The sequence below is a fragment of the Lineus longissimus genome, chromosome 19 (genome assembly GCF_910592395.1).
Source record: "Lineus longissimus chromosome 19, tnLinLong1.2, whole genome shotgun sequence".
NCBI classification, from domain to species: Eukaryota; Metazoa; Nemertea; class Pilidiophora; order Heteronemertea; family Lineidae; genus Lineus; species Lineus longissimus.
Window position 1 is genome coordinate 9439226 of NC_088326.1, and position 22255 is coordinate 9461480.

Here is a 22255-nt window from a genome sequence, read left to right on the forward strand (position 1 = left end):
TTGACCAGCTGTTTTAGAACGAACCCAAACTTTTAAACCAGCATTGATGAAAGAGCTCATTGACCTCAGCTATGTACACGGCAAGTCACAATCGATATTCGAAGATAGTGAGAAACTTTCTTATTTTTACAAGGACATCAATTTCGATTGTTCCATTCGATTGGTCGGACCTAACAACCTAGGGGTAGGTGTTGGAATTAGGTTCCTAATTGCTGTTGATTTCGAGTTATAGGCGAAAAAGTGTCATTTTTGGCGTCCATTTTAAAATCCAAGATGGCGGCCATTATAGTATGACAAAAATTTGGCAACAGGCGGTTTTTAACTCCTGACGACATTATAAACCACTCCTGAAATTTTCAAAAAACTGTACCCAAAAGACGTATAAGCCACTTTTGCGAACATAAGCCGGCAGACTATCTGTGTATAATGCGTGTATTAGATTGATTTTACCATAACTGCGCTTGTAGCAGCATCACACTATTTTTGCCAGACAGGGCAGGAGGACAGGAGAAAAACTGTTGTTTTTTTAATAACCTCTTCATCACCTTCGAATGACTTCATATTGCAAAAAAATAAGGTAGTTGGTCATACAATCCACAGCCTCGTCATCCTAGGATCGTGGTTACATTGGGAGTTATCATTGCACCAGTAGGCCAAATGCAACTCTAGCCCATACAGGCCATGACATTGAACTCCAGTACAGATAAGGTTTTATTGACATGTATATACTATCGGTATAGCGGTTGACCACCCGTCATCTGTGTATCACGTTTATGTGCATACATATATGCATTAGAATATCAACATACATCATATTACAAAAATAGGGTCGTTAGTCGTTGAATTAGTCGCCGGAGATGGCCTACTTTGCACACAATGACCGAGTTTGTAAGGAAATCCAGCAGAATATCATGGCAAGTCTTTGTTTAGATCATGGGACGTGACATATTGGATGCAAGCGCCAGGAGGGTAACCGAACAACAGACCACCAGCCCTTTTATTTGGCTTTTACCCCCCCCCCCCTCGACTGGTTCTCTCTTTGTTAACGATTGGCTGATTGGTAAGTAGACTCCATGATGGTAGTGGTGTGTTGTGTGCGCGCGTGCGTGCGTGTGTGTGTGGGGGGGGGGGGGGGGGCATCATTCATGTGTCACGGGTATGGCTGTCGGGAGTGGACAAAATCCTTAAATATACCCGGGCATAAGTCTGAATTATGCCCGGAATTCCACATTTTGGTGACCCTTAAATCAGCCAATCAATACCTCGGATCTCCTGAATTACGCTTCAACCAGCCATACTCGGGGACTAAAATTTTAGTCCAATGACCAACCAACAGATTTTATTGATGAGTTATATTTATGATTCGAGTCTTCACAAGGTCGACATTTCCAATAGAGCTTCATAATTAGTTAAGATCTTAAGTTTCGCAAACAAGTTCATGTACATTGACATGAACACGAGCCCTTACACTATTCTTGCAATATCCTGGTGCATAATATTAAAAGATCTTCACTAAAAATATGACATGCATTTCATAGATCTAATATTATGCATGTAGATTATATGGGAACCGAATAAGAAATTTTTAAAATAATTCTAAAATGCTCATGATTTTTTACCTGGCCATCATGGATAATTTCTTCATTTTAGATAACTACACTCACGGGGACATTTACATTACTGCAACTCGTGTCATTTTGCATATCTTGGCCTTGATCGATGAAGAGTGACATGTACTACCTTATCTAGGGCCACGAAAATATACATTGCTCGTGATACATTATACGTTTTTGAAGGTCGGATAATATTTAAAGATGATGGAAACTGTACAGTACTAAATTACGAACTTTATAAGTCAAACGTATTAGATCATTATTTCGACAATGTCAGGTTTTTCTTCATAATATTGTACACGCTCATCATCAGGCAATTCAGTCAGAGTGATTACTGAGAATCGACCATGCCAACAGCAAACAATATAACGGACTGCAATGGCGAAGCGTGCAAATCAGGGCAACTACTCGACCAAACGGAACTGCGTGTGCTTTCTGCCTCCGGTGTACCATCTACAAAAAATAGGGTTGAGACACACGATGGCGATGAATGTGGCAGTGACAGTCATTTTGACCGCGGAAGATATGGATGGGTAGGTCGCAGATAAGATTGACTCTAAAATGAGAAAATATGAAATTAAAGGCATTTTGATTTCACACTATTTTAAACGTACCATCAATTAATTTGCATGTTGCCGCCAAAAATGGTTATCTTAGTGTTAATTCAAAACATCTGCAAGAGTTTTTAATTTTGCAGGCTTCGTTTTGGTGGAATAAGTGTCCGCTGTTGAAAAGGCTATGCTGAATCTGTAATTGTTGATCATGACAGCCTACGTACATGAACAAAACTCACAATATTGCCCAATATGTATTTTTTAGGTCATTGTGGCGGCTTGTTTTTTCGGACAATTCATCAACCCCATCAATCAAAGTTTTGGTCTGTTTAACATTGCTCTGTTGCACCAATTTGAAGCAGGCAAAGGAGAAACTGCTCTGGTTGGGTCAATTTGTGGAGGTTTCAATGAAGGATGCGGTAAGTTAATAGGTCTATCGCTAACTTTGGCCTAAACGAGTCTGCTGAAACAAACGGCGGTGTAGTAATTAACCAGTACTTTTCAAGAGTGGTAAAAGCGCGTGGTTGTACGCGTTATCATAACTGTAGTTAGGCACTAGTGGACTTTCCAAAGGCCCGATTCTTTGTTGTATGGGGTGGACAAGTGCACATTTAATCTAAGCCCACGGGGTACAGCCGATTAAAAAGGTGCCCGAGTTTAATTGAAATGCCCTGCAGAACAGAATAATATGATCAATGGACTCTACCCTCGGGAAATATAGCCTTGGTCTTTTTTACTCAGCGGAGATATACGAGAAGTTTTTAAGGGAGATGGATATCGAATAATGTAGTAATGGGCGATTTTATTTCGAAAATGCGTACAACACTCTTTTGACAAGCATTAAAATACATTTTTTTTCTGTCCTGCTTCATTTTAGGGGTACTAACTGGTCTTTTGGCAAACCGAATTGGTCACCGTTTGACGTGCATGATTGGTGGTGTGATGGCGGCTGCTGGATTTGTCATCAGTTCGTTTGCACAGAATTTGACCATTCTCTACTTCTCATATGGAGTTCTGTTAGGTACTTTACGTATTAATTTATAGTATTCCGTTATGTAGTCAAAACACAAGCCGAAAAGAATCAATATTTTCACGAATGGGATTTCGGCTCCGATTCTTTGAAGTAGTATCATAGGTTTTTGGCAGCATCGCTTTGCCTCGCCTGCAGGGAATCGCGAATTTAAAGGGAATCGGTCGCCTTTAAGTTCAACGATGTTGTCTTTTTAGAGAAATGTATAGTGTTGAGTTAAGCAATATAAACTATTTCCAGTTCTGCGAAGATCAAATCATTGTGTCGTGCTTGTAAGTTTATGATCAACATTATTGAAATTAAAACACCTGGCGTCGATGTTGATCACTTGCGAACCAGACCGCGTCGCAGTCGTCCAATCAGATTTGAGAAAGCTGTGTCGCCTTTTTGTTTTCCGATGTAGTCTGGGCTCATCACTCTGACTTCGTTATAGAACGACGTCGTGAGTTGAATATTAGGCAGGTTTTGCAACCCCTATCAACGACGTAGTGCGAACGACGAAGGTCTGTCGTGACATCAAGCCTTGTGCTAATTCATTTACGTGACACTCGTAAATCATCTTCTCTACTGATGTGTACGAGGAATCTGGAGAACTTTCGAAAAATGTCGCCAATAAAGTACATTTACCTACTTCGTACTTCGTTGTTCGTAGCTCTTCGTAGGTGCTGCGAAACCTGCCTATTATACTGCAGTGCCGAAGAAACAAGACGTCTGTTCCCGAGAGATGTAGAGCTGGTTAATTTGGAAGATTTGCTAGAAACTGATTTTTTATTTTGTTGAATGGTTGATCATTGATGACCCAAATTGATTTTACTGACATTGTTTTGATATATAACCGCAGGCCAGAGAAATAGCTCATTGTAAGATACTACGGTTCACCTGGGTGTTTGGGACACAATTATTATTGTCATCTTATGACAGAATGTCCATCGTCAACTTCTTTTACCGAAAATGTTTGTCCCCTCAGCAGTAAACAAGCTTTCCGTCCATGTTTCACGCCCTGGTCGCCGACAGGGCAAAAGTATCGTGAAGGAGGGGGGGGGGGATTAACCTGTAACACCCGGCCGCCGCCATATACCTTCCAGCAGTTTTTTTGTGATTGGAATGTAATGGTGTACCAATCCCTATAACTACATCGCCATTGTTGGTGCGACACTCCAACGACAGATTACACCGATTGCACATATCCAAGTCGACAGGCCAGGATGCTGAAACTGATCAGAGTCATGTTTTTTTTCAGGAATAGGATTATCATTCCTTAACCTACCATGTTTGGTGATGATGAGTTTCTACTTCAAGAAATACCGGAACCTGGCGACAGGAGCTGCGTCCGTTGGTGCAGGGTTAGGGAGCCTCGTCCTGCCGATTTTTATTCACGTACTCATTGAACACTATTCGTGGCGAGGTGCTATGGTGATCATAGCCGGCCTAATGCTTCAAGGATGCGTCGTCGGGATCCTGTTAAAACCCAACAAGCATCTAGAACACAGCTCAAAATATATCGGCAAACATGAAAAGAAACCAACTTTCGATTTTTCGCTTTGTAGAAAGTGGACCATGGGTGCTTGTGTAGTCATCTTCATTGTGTGGGGAATCACTAGCAGCATTTATTTCACAACTCTACCACACAGGGTAGTTTTATTAGGCTTTTCGACTGACCAAGCCGCTTGGTTATTGTCAATGACAGGAATAGCGTCTGTCATTTCACGAATATTCCATGGAGTGCTCTTTCATTTCATTTCATTGCATCCCGAAATAGCGTACGGGGTTGGGCAACTTGGCATGGCACTGGGTATCTTAGGATTTGCCATTGACCATACGGAATACTGGCTGCTTGCACTTGCATCCGTGGTGTATGGATTTTCGTTTGGCTTGATGGGTTTTGCACATTCCCTGTTCTTTTTGAAGATATTTGGTCTGAAGCGGCTGAACAATGCGATCGGGTATGTTAGTACGGGGGGTGGGTTAGGGACTCTTTTCGGGGCACCACTTGCAGGGCTCCTGTACGATCACATTGGGGATTACCGGATCTCACTGTTTGCTGCGATAGGTTTAACAGTATTTGGGAGTGCAGTGTGTATTCCGATACATGTTCATTTACGACGGCACAAAGAATATGAGAAAACAGTAATAGAGTGAGAAGACAACAAAATAACGCCCCATTTTGGATAATGAATACGGATGAACTATACGCCAGTGTTTATTCTAATTTTATCAGATATATCTCAATCCTAGCGGTGCAAAATCTGTATCTAATAGTTTGTGTTTTTTATCATCTCATATTTGATAACAAATATATCTACACGTACATGTAATTCAACTTGAACAATAGGTGGAGTATAGGGTTGGCTGGGTCGCTCTGAACACCATATTTTTTACTTGTCGTATAATTATACATTATACGTCTTATGCAAAACTTGTCTATATCTTTTCAATTCCAAATTCCTGATAAAATCGACAAATCGTAGGCTTGAAGAAGAAAAATCGACATTCTCATGAGTTTCATGGATCAAATGCTACTTTTAGGTGGCCATTTCTTTTGATACGTAGGTCGATGGTGATGTCTCACGGTCACATCCCGCCGGAGTGCATGGAATTTCGAAAAAAGTGCATTAACACCCAGAGCATGGGAGGTATGCGTTGACCGTTGCGTTACCAAATCAAGAATACTCGTTTCTATCAATTCTTCAAATGTGAAATGACATGCAGAAGGAATGGTCCGCGTGTGAGTTAATATCTTAGTTTGCTGGCTTATGTAATTCATTATGCGCCTTTGGGTACAGTTTATGAAAATTACAGGAGTGATTTGAAATGTCATCAGAATTTCAGAACCGACTGTTGCCAAATTTTTGTGACGCTATAACGGCCATCTTGGATTTCAAAATGGGCGCCAAAAATGATATCTTCGAGGTATAGGTCTCGTTAGGGAGTTTTTCCCAAATGTACGCGATGATGACGTGCCCCATTAACAGGACGTAACATCTATTTAAAATGCGTTTCCAGAGTGAATGCATGAGGACAACCCATTTGTGTCGTATATCACTGGAAACGCACAATTCCCCTGATTCTGCAGGATGTTAAATTTTGTTTCTTTAAATAAATCATAAGCGTCGCATTTGCTCCTCGCTCTGTTGACCATCCCAAATGGCAATATTGCCAATTGGGCCGGACAATCACGAAAAAACCCAAATATTACACTTTTCTTCCTGAATAATTCTTACAGTGACTATTCTTCCATGAAAGACAGTTGGTTACGCTACACAAAAATAAAAAAAAAACGAGGGTCAACCATTGAACTTTAAAGATATGTTGAATTTTGCACAAATCAGCGAAAAACGCACCAACTGGCACTGGACGGCATTTCAACACGGGGCCGACGCACATCCCAAGTTCAGTGTACACATCCGTCGGCAACAACACTAAAATGCGTAGTTTCTTGTTAGCCGCCTATTGAGTAGCGCTCTTGGTTTCAGAAACTCCAAAAAAAACATGGGGGGGGGGGGCGCGCATGAATAAAAAAAAATCCCTAATGAGACCATACGTAAAATAATGTCATTTTATCGGCCATTTTGAGATCCAAGATGGCCGCCGAAATATAAATGTTGGTATTTGATTGGACGGGTTCAGAATGCTGATAATAGGCATTGAAATCCATCCTTCATATATTACAATACTCGAGATATAGTTTAAAAAGAATTTTTCGAGATATAGGCAAAATAGCGGCCATTTTGAAATCCAAGATGGTCGCCGGAAATTTAATGGTGGCATTTGCTTGGTTGGGTTCAGAAAGGTCTCACTAGCCAGTGGTGATCAGGTCAACATTGGTCCCCCTTAAAAAAAAAGTTCTTCAATCTCAGGCGATTACCATGGATACAGATGAGCCTATCATATCGCTATTGCTGCATGTTCAAATGTCGGTGTCCTGGGTATTTTGTGAAGAGGTAGCTCTGACGATTATTTGAGGAAAATATCAGCTTCTTCTGTGCACGTCCGCAGTGACCAGGCCTCGCATGCTATGTATAGCTCAATCGGATGTTGACATGAACTGGTTCCTGTCAGAGTGCACATGTTCTCAAGGTGAGACTTCGCGGTCAAAATGCTCAAAGAAAAGCCGCAACGACACCCTATTTTGGTATCAAAATTTAAAATTGTTATTATTTTGCTTTCTCAAGGTGATAAGTAGAAGTTTATAAAAATATTATTTCACCATCCATGTTAATCGTCAAGTTATAGGGCGGCAAGGTGAAATTTTCAAAATTTTCATCGATGTACAGGGTGTCTCATGTATTGTGCTGCCCCCATGTTCTCATGACTGAATTACTTGATAACAATGAAAGCTGGCCAGATGTATTCTAGAAGCGACAAGCTATTCAGAAATGTATAGGTTTATGTGTGAGAGTGATATACTGCAAGGTCGACAGCCACTTGAACAGGGGTATGCATGAAATGACGTCGCGCCATTTGTGGAGCCAGGTAGGCCCGGCCATTGCACTGGCTAGTGAGACCTTAATCAAAATACCAATAAAAGTGAAATCATAAAATATGATAATAAATGTCATTTTGAACATCATTTGACTTCATCGAATGCATTCGGGTGGATAAAGATGCTTTCATCTCATTTCATGGACCAAAAAGGCCTCCACAGCTGAGGTGTGTTGTTACTCGAATTCCCTCTGAATTCCGCTTTCTGAACGAATTTGAAAATGGGTGAAGTGCTGAGTTTGCTTATGATTTTGAATGGATCACCACTGGAAGCTATTCTTGTTGGACCTGTCATGTAGGACACCAAAATGTTTGTATCAATCCAGATTTTCATATTTTGTAGTAAAAAGGGGAAATATGAGACTGCATGTCACCATTAAGGTCTCACTAGCCAGTGGTGATCAGGTCAACATTGGTCCCCCTTAAAAAAAAAGTTCTTCAATCTCAGGCGATTACCATGGATACAGATGAGCCTATCATATCGCTATTGCTGCATGTTCAAATGTCGGTGTCCTGGGTATTTTGTGAAGAGGTAGCTCTGACGATTATTTGAGGAAAATATCAGCTTCTTCTGTGCACGTCCGCAGTGACCAGGCCTCGCATGCTATGTATAGCTCAATCGGATGTTGACATGAACTGGTTCCTGTCAGAGTGCACATGTTCTCAAGGTGAGACTTCGCGGTCAAAATGCTCAAAGAAAAGCCGCAACGACACCCTATTTTGGTATCAAAATTTAAAATTGTTATTATTTTGCTTTCTCAAGGTGATAAGTAGAAGTTTATAAAAATATTATTTCACCATCCATGTTAATCGTCAAGTTATAGGGCGGCAAGGTGAAATTTTCAAAATTTTCATCGATGTACAGGGTGTCTCATGTATTGTGCTGCCCCCATGTTCTCATGACTGAATTACTTGATAACAATGAAAGCTGGCCAGATGTATTCTAGAAGCGACAAGCTATTCAGAAATGTATAGGTTTATGTGTGAGAGTGATATACTGCAAGGTCGACAGCCACTTGAACAGGGGTATGCATGAAATGACGTCGCGCCATTTGTGGAGCCAGGTAGGCCCGGCCATTGCACTGGCTAGTGAGACCTTAATCAAAATACCAATAAAAGTGAAATCATAAAATATGATAATAAATGTCATTTTGAACATCATTTGACTTCATCGAATGCATTCGGGTGGATAAAGATGCTTTCATCTCATTTCATGGACCAAAAAGGCCTCCACAGCTGAGGTGTGTTGTTACTCGAATTCCCTCTGAATTCCGCTTTCTGAACGAATTTGAAAATGGGTGAAGTGCTGAGTTTGCTTATGATTTTGAATGGATCACCACTGGAAGCTATTCTTGTTGGACCTGTCATGTAGGACACCAAAATGTTTGTATCAATCCAGATTTTCATATTTTGTAGTAAAAAGGGGAAATATGAGACTGCATGTCACCATTAAGGTCTCACTAGCCAGTGGTGATCAGGTCAACATTGGTCCCCCTTAAAAAAAAAGTTCTTCAATCTCAGGCGATTACCATGGATACAGATGAGCCTATCATATCGCTATTGCTGCATGTTCAAATGTCGGTGTCCTGGGTATTTTGTGAAGAGGTAGCTCTGACGATTATTTGAGGAAAATATCAGCTTCTTCTGTGCACGTCCGCAGTGACCAGGCCTCGCATGCTATGTATAGCTCAATCGGATGTTGACATGAACTGGTTCCTGTCAGAGTGCACATGTTCTCAAGGTGAGACTTCGCGGTCAAAATGCTCAAAGAAAAGCCGCAACGACACCCTATTTTGGTATCAAAATTTAAAATTGTTATTATTTTGCTTTCTCAAGGTGATAAGTAGAAGTTTATAAAAATATTATTTCACCATCCATGTTAATCGTCAAGTTATAGGGCGGCAAGGTGAAATTTTCAAAATTTTCATCGATGTACAGGGTGTCTCATGTATTGTGCTGCCCCCATGTTCTCATGACTGAATTACTTGATAACAATGAAAGCTGGCCAGATGTATTCTAGAAGCGACAAGCTATTCAGAAATGTATAGGTTTATGTGTGAGAGTGATATACTGCAAGGTCGACAGCCACTTGAACAGGGGTATGCATGAAATGACGTCGCGCCATTTGTGGAGCCAGGTAGGCCCGGCCATTGCACTGGCTAGTGAGACCAAAGCTGGGCATAGGCGTTGAGTATTTTCGGCGGCCATCTTCAAATCCAATATGGCGACTATCTGGCTCGGTTTCGATTGTTCCATTCGATTTGACAGACCCAAAAACCTGGGTGCAGGCGTTGAAACTAGGTTCCTAATTGCTGTTGATTTCGAGATAAAGGCGAAAAAGTGTCATTTTTGGCGGCCATTTTAAAATCCAAGATGGCGGCCATTATAGCGTGACAAAAATTTGGCAACAGGCGGTTTTTAACTCCCGACATCATTATAAACCACTCCTGAAATTTTTTAAAATTGTACTCAAAAGACGTATATAAAGCCACTTTTGCGAACACAGGCCGACGGACTATCTGTGTATAATGCGGGTATGCATACAATGTTGTACAAAAAAGGTCACTGATCCATGTACATAAAACTCACTTATTTGGAGGAATTCAGTAACCTAACTTCGTTTGAGTGATGAAAACATGTTAACCATAAAATTATGCCTGGCAACAGTTCAAATTTATCTGTTTCAGACTCTGAATCAGGAGAAAATGATCACAAAAAGTCGATAATATTTGGTCACATGGCACATGTAACCAAATATTCTAAACTTTTTGTGATTTTTTCCTTTTAAACAGACATTTAGAACCTGTGTTGAATATTATGCTTTCATTGCTCAAGTTTAGTTAGGTTATTTAAAAATAGGGTAGTTGGTCGTACAATGCACAGCCTCGTCATCCTACGATCGTGGTTACATGGGGAGTTATCATTGCACAAGTAGGCCAAACACAACTCTAGCACATACAGGCCATGACATTGAACTCCAGTACACATAAGGTTTGATTGACATTATCATACTATCAGTATAGCGGTTGACCGTCTGTTATCGATGTACATGTATCATGTTTATGCGCATACATGGATGAATCAGACTACAAGCACTCATCACATTGCAAAAAAAATAGGGTAGTTGGTCATTTAATTAGTCGCTGGGGATGGCCTACTTTGCACACAATGACCGATTTTGTAAGGAAGTACGGCATAATTTCATGGCAAGTCTTTGTTTAAATCACGGGACGTGACATATTGGATGCAAGCGCCAGGAGGGTAACCGAACAACAGACCACCAGCCCTTTTATTTGGCTTTTACCCCCTCTCGGCTGGTTCTCTCTTTGTTAACGATTGGCTGATTAGTAAATAGACTCCGTGATGGTAGTGGTGTGTTGTGTGTGCGTGAGTGGTGTGCGAGTGAGTGACCAACCAACAGATTTTATTGATGGAGTTATATTTATGATTCGAGTCTTCACAAGGTCGACATTTCCAATAGAGATTCATAATTAGTTAAGATCTTAAGTTTCGCAAACAAGTTCATGTACATTTACATGAATACGAGCCTTTACAATATTCTTGCATTATCCTGGTGCATAATATTAAAAGATTTTCACTAAAAACATGTCATGCAATTCATAGACTTAATATTTTGCATAATACTAATAGATTATATGGGAACCGAATAAGAAATTTTAAGAATAATTCTAAAATGCTCACGATTTCTTCATTTTAGATGAATACACTCACGGGGACATTTACATTACTACAACTCGTATCATTTTGCATATCTTGGCCTTGATCGATGAAGAGTAACATGTACTACCTTATCTAGGGCCACGAAAATATACATTGCTCGTTATACATTATACGTTTTTGAAGGTCGGATAATATTTAAAGATGATGGAAACTGTACAGTATTCAATTACGAACTCTATTAGTCATACGTATTAGATCATTATTTCGACAATGTCAGGTTTTTCTTCATAATATTGTACCCGCTCATCATCAGGCAATTCAGTCAGAGTGGGTACTGAGAATCGACCATGCCAACAGCAAACAATATGTCGGACTGTGATGGCGAAGCGTGCGAATCGGGGCAACTACTCGACCAAACGGAACTGCGTGTGCTTTCTACCTCCGGTGTACCATCTACAGAAAATAGGGTTGAGACGCACGATGGCGATGAATGTGGCAGTGACAGTCATTTTGACCGCGGAAGATATGGATGGGTAGGTCTCAGATAGGATTGACTCTAGAATGAGAAAATATTAAATTAAAGGCGTTTTGATTTCACATTATTTAAACGCTTCATCAATTAATTTGCATGTTTCCGCCAAAAATGGGTATCTTAGTATTCATTCAAAACACCTGCAAGACTTTTGTTAATTTTGCTGGCTTCATTTTGTTGGAATAAGTATCCGCTGTTGAAAAGGCTATGCTGAATCAGTAATTGTTGATCATGACAGCCTACGTACATGAACACAATTCACAATGCTGCCCAATATGTATTTTTTAGGTCATTGTGGCGGCTTCTTTTTTCGGACAATTCATCGACCCCGTCAATCAAAGTTTTGGTCTGTTTAACATTGCTCTGTTGGACGAATTTGATGTAGGTAAAGGAGAAACTGCTCTGGTTGGGTCAATTTGTGGCGGTTTCAATGAAGGATGCGGTAAGTTAATAGGTCTATCGCTAACATTGGCCTAAACGAGTCTGCTAAAACAAACGGCGGTGTAGCAATTAACCAGTACTTTTCAAGAGTGGTAATAGCGCGTGGTTGTACGCGTTATCATAACTGTAGTTAGGCACTAGTGGACTTTCCAAAGGCCCGATTCTCTGTTGTATGGGGTGGACAAGTGCACATTTAATCTAAGCCCACGGGGTATAGCCGATTAAAAAGGTGCCCGAGTTTCATTGAAATGCCGTGCAGAACAGAATGATATGATCAATGGACTCTATCCCGGGAAGTATAGCCTTGGTCTTTTTTACTCAGCGGAGATATACGAATAGTATTTAAGGGAGATAGATATCGAATGATATAGTAAAGGGCGATTTTATTTCGAAAATGCGTACAACACTCTTTTGACAAGCATTAAAATACATTTTTTTCTGTCCGGCTTCATTTTAGGGATACTAACTGGTCTTTTGGCAAACCGAATTGGTCACCGTTTGACGTGCATGATTGGTGGTGTGATGGCGGCTGCTGGATTTGTCATCAGTTCGTTTGCACAGAATTTGACCATTCTCTACTTCTCATATGGAGCTCTGTTAGGTACGTTACGTATTAATTTACAGTATTCTGTTATAAAGTCAAAGAACAAGCCGAAAAGGATCGATATTTTCACGAATGGGATTTCGGCTCCGATTCTTTGAAGTAGTATCATAGGTTTTTGGCAGCATCGCCTTGCCTCGCCTCCAGGGAATCGCGAATTTAAAGGGAATCGGTCGCCTTTAAGTTCAACGATGTTGTCTTTTAAGATAAATGTATAGTGTTCAGTTAAGCAATATAAACTATTTCCAGTTCTGCGAAGATCAAATCATTGTGTCGTGCTTGTAAGTTTATGATCAACGTTATTGAAATTAAAACACCTGGCGTCGATGTTGATCACTTGCAAACCAGACCGCGTCGCAGTCGTCCAATCAGATTTGAGAAAGCTGTGTCGCCTTTGTGTTTTCCGATGTAGCCTTGGCTCATTACTCTGACTGCGTTATAGAACGATGTCTTGAGTTGAATATTAGGCAGGTTTTGCAACCCCTATCAACGACTTAGTGCGAACGTCGAAGGTCTGTCGTGACATCAAGCCTTTATGGCTGGCGGAATGTCCAGTTATTCAATAAACTAAGTTTATTCGCAATTAACTAGGTTTATTCGCGAATAAACTAGGTTTATTGGTGAAGAAACTTAGTTTTTTGCAAAAAACTTAGTTTATTCACCAATAAACCAAGTTGTTTGCAAAAAACCTAGTTTATTCGAAAGAAACTTAGGTTTTTGGCAAAAAACGTAGTTTATTGACCAAAAGTGTAAGTTTGTCCCCCGATGCTAAAAAAACCTAGTTTATTCGCCGAAAATCATAGGTTATGGACATTTCGCCACCTAACCTGTACTTTTGGTCAATAAACTAAATTTTTTGCAAAAAACTTAGTTTATTGCCGCTAACCTTTACTTTTTACCTCGTCACCATCTGGGCGACCTCACTCCAAACCTCGAATCTAGGTGGCTATATTATGGTACTTCATACTTGCACCGTCGATGAATGAACTAAGTTTATTGCAAAAAACCTGGTTTATTCAAAAAAACACAATTGATTTTAAAGAAACTGGGTTGTTTCACCAATAAACCTAGTTTATTTGATTAATTGGACATTTCGCGGCAATAAACCTAGTTTATTCGTGAAGAAACAAGGTTTTTTGCAAGAAACTTAGTTTATTGACCAATAGTAGGGGTTACCCAATAAACTGAGTTCTTTCATGAGGCGGAATGTCCATTTATTCAAATAAACATAGTTTCTTTCGAATAAACCAGGTTTTTCTGCAAACAACTTGGTTTATTGGTGAAGAACATAAGTTTTTTTGCAAAAAACTAAGTTTCTTCACGAATAAACCTAGTTTATTCGAAAGAAACTTAGTTTATTGAATAACTGGACACTCCGCCTGCCATAAGCCTTGTGCTAATTCATTTTACGCGACACTCGTAAATCATCTTCTGTACTAATGTGTACGAGGAATCGGGAAAATTTTCGAAAAATGTCGTCAATAAAGTACATTTACATACTTCGTCCTTCGTTGTTCGTAGCTCTTCGTAAGTGTTGCGAAACCTGCCTATTATACTGCAGTGCCGAAGAAACAAGACGTCTGTTCCCGAGAATGTAGAGCTGGTTAATTTGGAAGATTTTGCTAGAAACTGATTTTATATTTTGTTAAAGGGTTGATCATTGATGACCCAAATTGTTTTTACTGACCTTGTTTTGATATTTGACCGGAGGCAAGAGAAATAGCCCATTGTAAGATACTACGGTTTACCTGGGTGTTTGGGACGCAATTATTATTGTCATCTTATGACAGAATGTCCATCGTCAACTTCTTTTACCGGAAATGTTTGTCCCCCTCAGCAGTATACAAGCTTTCCGTCCAGGTTTTACGCCCTGGTCGCCGACAGGGCAAAGGTATCGTGAAGGGGGGGGGGGGATTATAACCTGTAACACCCCGCCGCCCCCATATACCTTCCAGCAGTTTTTTTGTGATTGGAATGTAATCGCCATTGTTGGTGCCACACTCCAACAGTATGCTAAAGACAGATTACACCGATTGCACATATCCAAGTCGAGAGGCCAGGATGCTGAAACTGATCAGAGTCATGTTTTTTTTTCAGGAATAGGATTATCATTCCTTAACCTACCATCTTTGGTGATGATGAGTTTCTACTTCAAGAAATACCGTAACCTGGCGACAGGAGCTGCGTCCGTTGGTGCAGGGTTAGGGAGCCTCGTCATGCCGATATTTATTCACGTACTCATTGAACACTATTCGTGGCGAGGTGCTATGGTGATCATAGCCGGCCTAATGCTTCAAGGATGCGTCGTCGGGATCCTGTTAAAACCCAACAAGCATCTAGAACACAGCTCAAAATATATCGGCAAACATGAAAAGAAACCAGCTTTCGATTTTTCGCTTTGTAGAAAGTGGACCATGGGTGCTTGTGTAGTCATCTTCATTGTGTGGGGAATCACTGGCAGCATTTTTTTCACAACTCTACCACACAGGGTAGTTTTATTAGGCTTTTCGACTGACCAAGCCGCTTGGTTATTGTCAATGACAGGAATAGCGTCTGTCATTTCACGAATATTCCATGGAGTGCTCTTTCATTTCATTTCATTGCATCCCGAAATAGCGTACGGGGTTGGGCAACTTGGCATGGCACTGGGTATCTTAGGATTTGCCATTGACCATACGGAATACTGGCTGCTTGCACTTTCATCCGTGGTGTATGGATTTTCGTTTGGCTTGATGGGTTTTGCACATTCCCTGTTCTTTTTGAAGATATTTGGTCTGAAGCGGCTGAACAATGCGATCGGGTATGTTAGTACGGGGGGTGGGTTAGGGATTCTTTTCGGGGCACCAGTTGCAGGGCTCCTGTACGATTACATTGGGGATTACCGGATCTCACTGTTTGCTGCGATAGGTTTAGCAATATTTGGGAGTGCAGTGTGTATTCCGATACATGTTCATTTACGACGGCGCAAAGAATATTAGAAAACAGTAATAGTGTGAGAAGACAACAAAATAAAGCGCCATTTTGGATAATGAATACGGATGAACTATACGCCAGTGTTTATTCTAATTTTATCAGATATATCTCAATCCTAGCGGTGCAAAATCTGTATCTAATAGTTTGTGTTTTTTATCATCTCATATTTGATAACAAATATATCTACACGTACATGTAATTCAACTTGAACAATAGGTGGAGTATAGGGTTGGCTGGGTCGCTCTGAACACCATATTTTTTATTTGTCGTATGATTATACATTATACGTCTTATGCAAAACTTGTCTATATCTTTTCAATTCAAAATTCCTGATAAAATCGACATGTCGCAGGCTTGAAGAAGAAAAATCGACATTCTCATGAGTTTCATGGATCAAATGCTACTTTTAGGTGGCCATTTCTTTTGATACGTAGGTCGATGGTGATGTCTCACGGTCACATCCCGCAGGAGTGCATGGTATTTCGAGAAAAGTGCATTAATACCCAGAGCATGGGAGGTATGCGTTGACCGTTGCGTTACCAAATCAAGAATACTCGTTTCTATCAATTCTTCAAATGTGAAATGACATGCAGAAGGAATGGTCCGCGTGTGAGTTAAAATCTTAGTTTGCCGGCTTATGTAATTCATTATGCGCCTTTTGTTTCAGTTGATGAAAATTTCAGGAGTGCTTTAAAATGACATCAGAAGTTCAAAACCGACTGTTGCCAAATTTTTGTGACGCTATAACGGCGGTCATCTTGGATTTCAAAATGGCAGCCAAAACTGATATCTTCGAGGTTTAGGTAAAATAATGTCATTTTACCGGCCATTTTGAGATCCAAGATGGCCGCCGAAATGTAAATGGTGGCATTTGATTGGACGGGTTCAGAATGCTTGGTATAGGCATTGAAATCCATCCTTCATATATTACAATACTCGAGATATAGTTTGAAACGAATTTTTCAAGATATAGGCAAAATAGTGACATTTTAGCGGCCATTTTGAAATCCAAGAAAGTCGCCGGAAATTTAATGGTGGCATTTGATTGGTTGGTATCAGAAAGCTTGGCATAGGCGTTGAAATCCATCAATTATTTACTCTAATACTCGAGAAACGGACCAAATTGGGTATTTTCGGCGGCCATCTTCAAATCTATATTGCGACTATCTGGCTCGATTTCGATTGTTCCATTCGATTTGACAGACCCAAAAACCTGCGTGCTGGCGTTGGAACTAGGTTCCTAATTGCTTTTGATTTCGAGATAAAGGCGAAAAAGTGTCATTTTTGGCGGCCATTTTTAAATCCAAGATGGCGGCCATTATAGCGGGACAAAAATTTGGCAACAGGCGGTTTTTAACTCCCGACATCATTATAAACCACTCCTGAAATTTTAAAAAACTGTACTCAAAAGACGTATGTAAGCCACTTTTGCGAAGACAGGCCGGCGGACTATCTGTGTATAATGCGGGTATGCATACATAGATTGATTTTACCATAACTGCGCTTGTAGCAGCAACACACTTGTTTGCCAGACAGCGCGTTTTTTATCTGACATGAGAAAAAGGAGAAAAACGGACAGGAGAAAAAGTTTTTTTTATAACCTCCTTCGAATGACTTGATACATTACTTATGCCATATAATCGTGATCAAATAACATTTTACCCCACTCCTGTTCAAGAACCGTCCAGGTTCAAAATGTCGAGTAAAGTTTAATGCAAACCGACTTATTCCAAAAAAGTCGTTGTGTGGTTGTTGTTGGTCCAAGGTCAATTTTGGAAACCTCATCACCTTGAAGTCATTCGGTTTGTTGAGTGAAAATATTTGTAAGCCAAAGCGATTGCCGGCCGTCCCCATTTACAGTGTCAGCCACCAGAAATTGTTATCAGTAAACGTCGTAGTAGTTAGTACTTCATTGTATTTAAATATGTCGAAGAGGTAACACATCCTCTTTGAGACGTCGTAGACAAAAGAACTACAATCAAGGCGTCTAAAACAGTGAAATGCACAGACAAAACGGGTGATAGGCGATGTGTTGATATTCTGAATCATTCTACCAGCAGACGGTGCCAATTTGACGGCAAATATTGCGCGGTCGGACAGGTCTGTGGGAGACAAAAAAAGGTCATTCTGATATAAGGAAAACGTTGCCTTTTGATGACATGCGGATAAAACCCGATCGAGTTCTACTATATGCGCCGGGTTGTTCGGGAGAAATTGAGCTTACAACAAGACAGAGAAGTAAAAAGTATCAATGTGGCGTTTATGTTTACTTAAGGATGATAACGAAAAAGTTACACGCTTGATCGGGATTTGTGATACTGCCATTTTTAAGCGATTGACAAGTTTCTGATTATAAGCTAAATCGCTGATTCGATAACATGTACCCATAATAACTCGTGCCAAAGGTTCATCGTTCTCGCCTTCAATACTGAGACATCTGGTACTGAATTTTGTTACACTTAGCTTGAAAACCCAATAGATATATTTGAAACCGTTTCTAGATGACGACCAAGTGTCGAATGCATGAATAAGGGGAGTACACGATCACATTATATCAATTCAAATTTGAGACGAACGTTGATTTTCGATCCGAGCTTGTGTACCTGACATTATTGTGTATACTGGCATGTATATGACATGTACTAAGAATTTCCTACCTGTTCTGTCGTACATATTGAGATTTGTTTCATCAGCAGATATGACTGTAGAGCAAGACTTATATTTGAATACGCAACCATCAATGGTATTGTATTGGACAGCACGGCATTTCGGCCACTTGTTGCATAGGGAAATGCACATCTTGAACGACGCCATTCTGTGCGTTTTGGACCAATTTACCCCGTACTTCAAATCGTTCCCAAAGCAGTCTCCATGGCGATATGTATATCCAGCAGGAATTGGGTAGGCATCTGATGGGATTGCGCACATTACTGAAAGAAAACCTTTCACCAGGAGTGATGTCAAACTGAGCCAATTATGCTTCATTGCAAAACATAAACGCATAAAATAATGCACAAAGACCAACCCTTTTTGCATGTGATATACTAACTTGCATGTATGTTATTTGTTTAGGTAGGCTTGCGCAGAAGACAATAGTTAATTTTAAGACACTAAAAATTATTGTGCGTGTTTCGCTAATTCGTCGTGCCAAATTAGATACTGTATAGAATAGCAAAAATTTCACGTTAAGAGTATCTTCGCGACTGGGTAACCGATCGCGAAAGTATGATGAGGTTAAACTACATGTATATGATAACTGCATCTTTCTGTTGAATTCTTTGCATTTATTCTCCAGTTAATCTTATTAGAACAGAAAGATTAGCATCTTGAACAATAAATGGAATGTTGGCAGACAATACAACCGAATCGATCAAATTTTGACGAATAAAAAGGTTCAGAAAAGGAAACTATACAGTGTTGAAGCTACCTTATTTCGGACGAAGGCACCTGAATTTAGCTGAAATATTTCATTTCGTCCAAAACCAGTGTTAGAGTTCATCTGATTTTGAACGATAGCTCCAGATTATTTTAGTTTGTCAAGAGTTAGTCATGAAGATCATCTGATTTCGGACGAAAGCTCCAGAATTTAACTGAAATATTTCAAGTGGTCCAAAAGCAGTAAGAGAGAATACTGTATAAAATTTTGAACCAGGGTTGAAGAATTTAGTTGAGAGAAGCTAATTTTGGACGAAGCCTCCAAAAGTTAGCTAATAATTCCATTCGTCCAAAATCAGTCATGGATAAGAATATCTGATTTTGGACGAAGGCTCGAGAATATTTCTGAAATATTCCATTTCGTCCAAAATCAGTCATGGAGAATATTTGATTTTGGACAAAGGCGCCAGAATAGAGCTGTCATAATATTTTAATTGGTTCAAAATCAGTGTTAGATAATATCTCATTTTGGACGAAGGCTCCAGAATTGAGTTGAAATCTTTCACTTCGTCCAAAATCAGTGTTAGATAATAACTCATTTTGGACAAAGGCTCAAGAATGTAGCTAGAAAATATTTCTATTGGTCCAAAATCAGTGTTAGCGATTGTCGGGTATTGCACAAAGGCTCCAGAATTGAGCTGAAATATATTTCGAAATCAGTAAATATAGAATATTTGATTTTGGATAAAGGCGCTTGAAGTATTTCGATTAATCCAAAATCAGTGTTGGAGAGTATCTGATTTTGGACGAAAAAGACTCCAGAATTAAGCTGAAATATTTAAATTCGTCCAAAATCAGTCATGGATATTATCTGATTTTGAAAGGAGGCGCCAGAATAGAGCTGAAATATTTCAATTCGCCCGAGATAAGTGTTACAGAAAATCTGATTTTGAACGGTGGCTCCGCAATTTAGCTGAAATATTCTGATTCGTCCAAAATTAGTCATGGATATTATCTGATTGTGAAAGGAGGCGCCAGAATAGAGCTGAAATATTTCGATTCGCCCGAGATCAGTGTTGGAGAAAATCTTATTTTGAACGATGGCTCCGCAATTTAGCTGACAGATTTTAATTCGTCCAAAATCAGTCATAAGAGAATATCTGATGTTGAACGATGGCAGAATCTCGCTTTTGTGAGACAGCATTGAAAATTTATCAAGATTCAAGCATGGTATACATCAAAGTTGCACTTGAAATTATCTGAGTAGAGGTTGGCAATAAAATAAGGTTATTATCGTTTTTATCATGATTATAGTGAATAGCTGATTTTTTTATTTTCAAAACTTTCGAGAAAAACAGACAGATTATGTAAAACACCTTGTGAATCAGTAATCGTAAAACTGAAGGTTGAAAAAGTACGACAGTAAAGTGAATCTGGTCACCCTACCAAATTAACAGTACTCGAGGTGCCTTGCCAAATATAACCTTTCTCGACCCTAGGATCAACAGGGTAGACACGAGTATTCGTATCGAATGCCGTTCCCTGAATCAAGCAGTCATCTATTTTCAGATCGACGCCTGGAGATGTGTGGCATCATGATGGTGTCGTTTTGATATGCTCGAACACATCGATAAAAGAATTGCTCTGGCAACGAAGAAAGCGTCATGCTACGGTGAAGTGAAGTCCGACTATATCCGGCACGGGTACTTTCCCAACATCAGGTCCTGTGCCTGCCAAAATGACGAAAGATGCGTGTTTCGCTCATCTATAAGAGTTGATAGAAAACTGAAATAACGTAAGAAACATAACAAATATATTCATTGGATGACTCGCCTAAACACCTCCTTTCAGTTAAGTCTAGGTGTTCAGACTTCTATGTGTAGCAGTTCTGATTAGGTCTGATGCTGCTGACGGTTTACGTATCCCTGGCATTGGCATCGGGGGTAACATATGAGTCCGGGAGCCGAGCGACTTTTATTCAGCATGAAGGCTACAAATGATTTTAATGTGTTGTCAGATAGAGTACATCAAACCTGACCATATACCCATTCACAAAAAAAGTTTTTCCAATGGTGGGTGTAGGAGATAGAGGGATCAGAAATTTCTTGAACGGTTGGATTTAGACCCTATAAATGTATTACCAACAGTTAGAAACATGGTGCCTCTTAGTGAGTTAAGCCCCTGTGGATTTCATGTTCCCAAGGTAAGTACATGTATACGTACATTGCCATGTCATTTAAATACTATTTCCCTCCGTATACTTATTTCCTTTACTGTCCAGCTGTTTCAACATCTCCGGTTTCACGTGTCTTCTTTAGGCACACAGGTTTAACTTTTAACCATCTAGACCCACTTTTTGCCAACTGCTTGGCTCAGACCGCCCTTCAGCAGGCCATACTGCCTGGATGGACTGACCAAGATCTACTCTAGGTCAATCAAGGGGAGAAATTGACTCCTTGCGGTCCCGCTATCAGGATACCTCTGTATATCCAACCGTATTTCTTTGTCGCCACACGCATCTGATGAGTCTCTCTTGACGAAACCACATTTCCTGCACCTTCATGACCTATCAGGCACACATGGTTGCTTCATACCATCAGTGCACGGTGCCCAGTAGCCAAAATCCTTCATTTTGGTCCTCTCCTGTTGCCATGAGCAACAGAGCATGCAGGCTCAGGCTATGATGTCACTGATGACGTCACAAGGATGCCATGACTTCATCATGATGTCATGACGTTGGGTCAACAATCACAGCTGTCAGACAGTCCCTGAATGATCCCTTCATTCAGTTGCGGTCATGCAGGCGCAGTGGACACCAAATTGCCACGTCAACATCATCCTCTTAGTGAGATAAGTATGTTTTGTTTTGTTTTTAAATGAGAGCGTGGTTGGAAATGACTTTTTTAGTTTGCCTTGATTACCATAGAAACCAATTTAAAATGTCATTTCCTCCAACATATCAAAATGAGGCGA

General features: G+C 40.1%; 2 protein-coding genes across 7 annotated transcripts; both read left to right on the forward strand.

The window, feature by feature from the left end:
- The first annotated feature begins 856 nt into the window (after positions 1–856).
- LOC135502849 (monocarboxylate transporter 13-like) lies at positions 857–9870 on the forward strand. 5 transcript variants are annotated; one of them, XM_064795967.1, is made up of 5 exons: positions 857–1060; positions 1651–2146; positions 2433–2586; positions 3045–3188; positions 4438–9846. In XM_064795967.1, the coding sequence occupies exons 2-5, from the start codon at positions 1961–1963 to the stop codon at positions 5334–5336; spliced, it is 1383 nt and encodes a 460-aa protein (XP_064652037.1). In that variant the 5' UTR covers positions 857–1060; positions 1651–1960; the 3' UTR covers positions 5337–9846. The 5 variants fall into 5 exon arrangements, 3 of the variants coding, with proteins under 3 accessions (XP_064652037.1, XP_064652038.1, XP_064652035.1); XM_064795968.1 differs by having other exon boundaries at positions 1019–1060; positions 1927–2146; XR_010449834.1 differs by lacking the exon at positions 857–1060 and adding an exon at positions 9854–9870 and having other exon boundaries at positions 1211–2146; positions 4438–6987.
- Positions 9871–10818: 948 nt separating this feature from the next.
- On the forward strand, positions 10819–16479 carry LOC135503108 (monocarboxylate transporter 13-like). 2 transcript variants are annotated; one of them, XM_064796446.1, is made up of 5 exons: positions 10819–11026; positions 11674–11893; positions 12181–12334; positions 12791–12934; positions 15032–16479. In XM_064796446.1, exons 2-5 carry the CDS (start codon positions 11708–11710, stop codon positions 15910–15912), a joined length of 1365 nt encoding a protein of 454 aa, XP_064652516.1. In that variant the 5' UTR covers positions 10819–11026; positions 11674–11707; the 3' UTR covers positions 15913–16479. The 2 variants fall into 2 exon arrangements, with proteins under 2 accessions (XP_064652516.1, XP_064652517.1); XM_064796447.1 differs by having other exon boundaries at positions 10819–10940; positions 11638–11893.
- Positions 16480–22255: the final 5776 nt, after the last annotated feature.

Excerpts from the sequence above, each read along its gene's own strand:
- LOC135503108 (XM_064796446.1), top strand. The coding sequence starts at position 11,708 with ATGCCAACAGCAAACAATATGTCGGACTGTGATGGCGAAGCGTGCGAA. Across the intron at positions 11,894-12,180 it reads ACCGCGGAAGATATGGATGG|GTCATTGTGGCGGCTTCTTT; the intron begins GTAGGTCTCAGA and ends TGTATTTTTTAG. Across the intron at positions 12,935-15,031 it reads CTCATATGGAGCTCTGTTAG|GAATAGGATTATCATTCCTT; the intron begins GTACGTTACGTA and ends TTTTTTTTTCAG.
- LOC135502849 (XM_064795967.1), top strand. The coding sequence starts at position 1,961 with ATGCCAACAGCAAACAATATAACGGACTGCAATGGCGAAGCGTGCAAA. Across the intron at positions 2,147-2,432 it reads ACCGCGGAAGATATGGATGG|GTCATTGTGGCGGCTTGTTT; the intron begins GTAGGTCGCAGA and ends TGTATTTTTTAG. Across the intron at positions 3,189-4,437 it reads CTCATATGGAGTTCTGTTAG|GAATAGGATTATCATTCCTT; the intron begins GTACTTTACGTA and ends GTTTTTTTTCAG.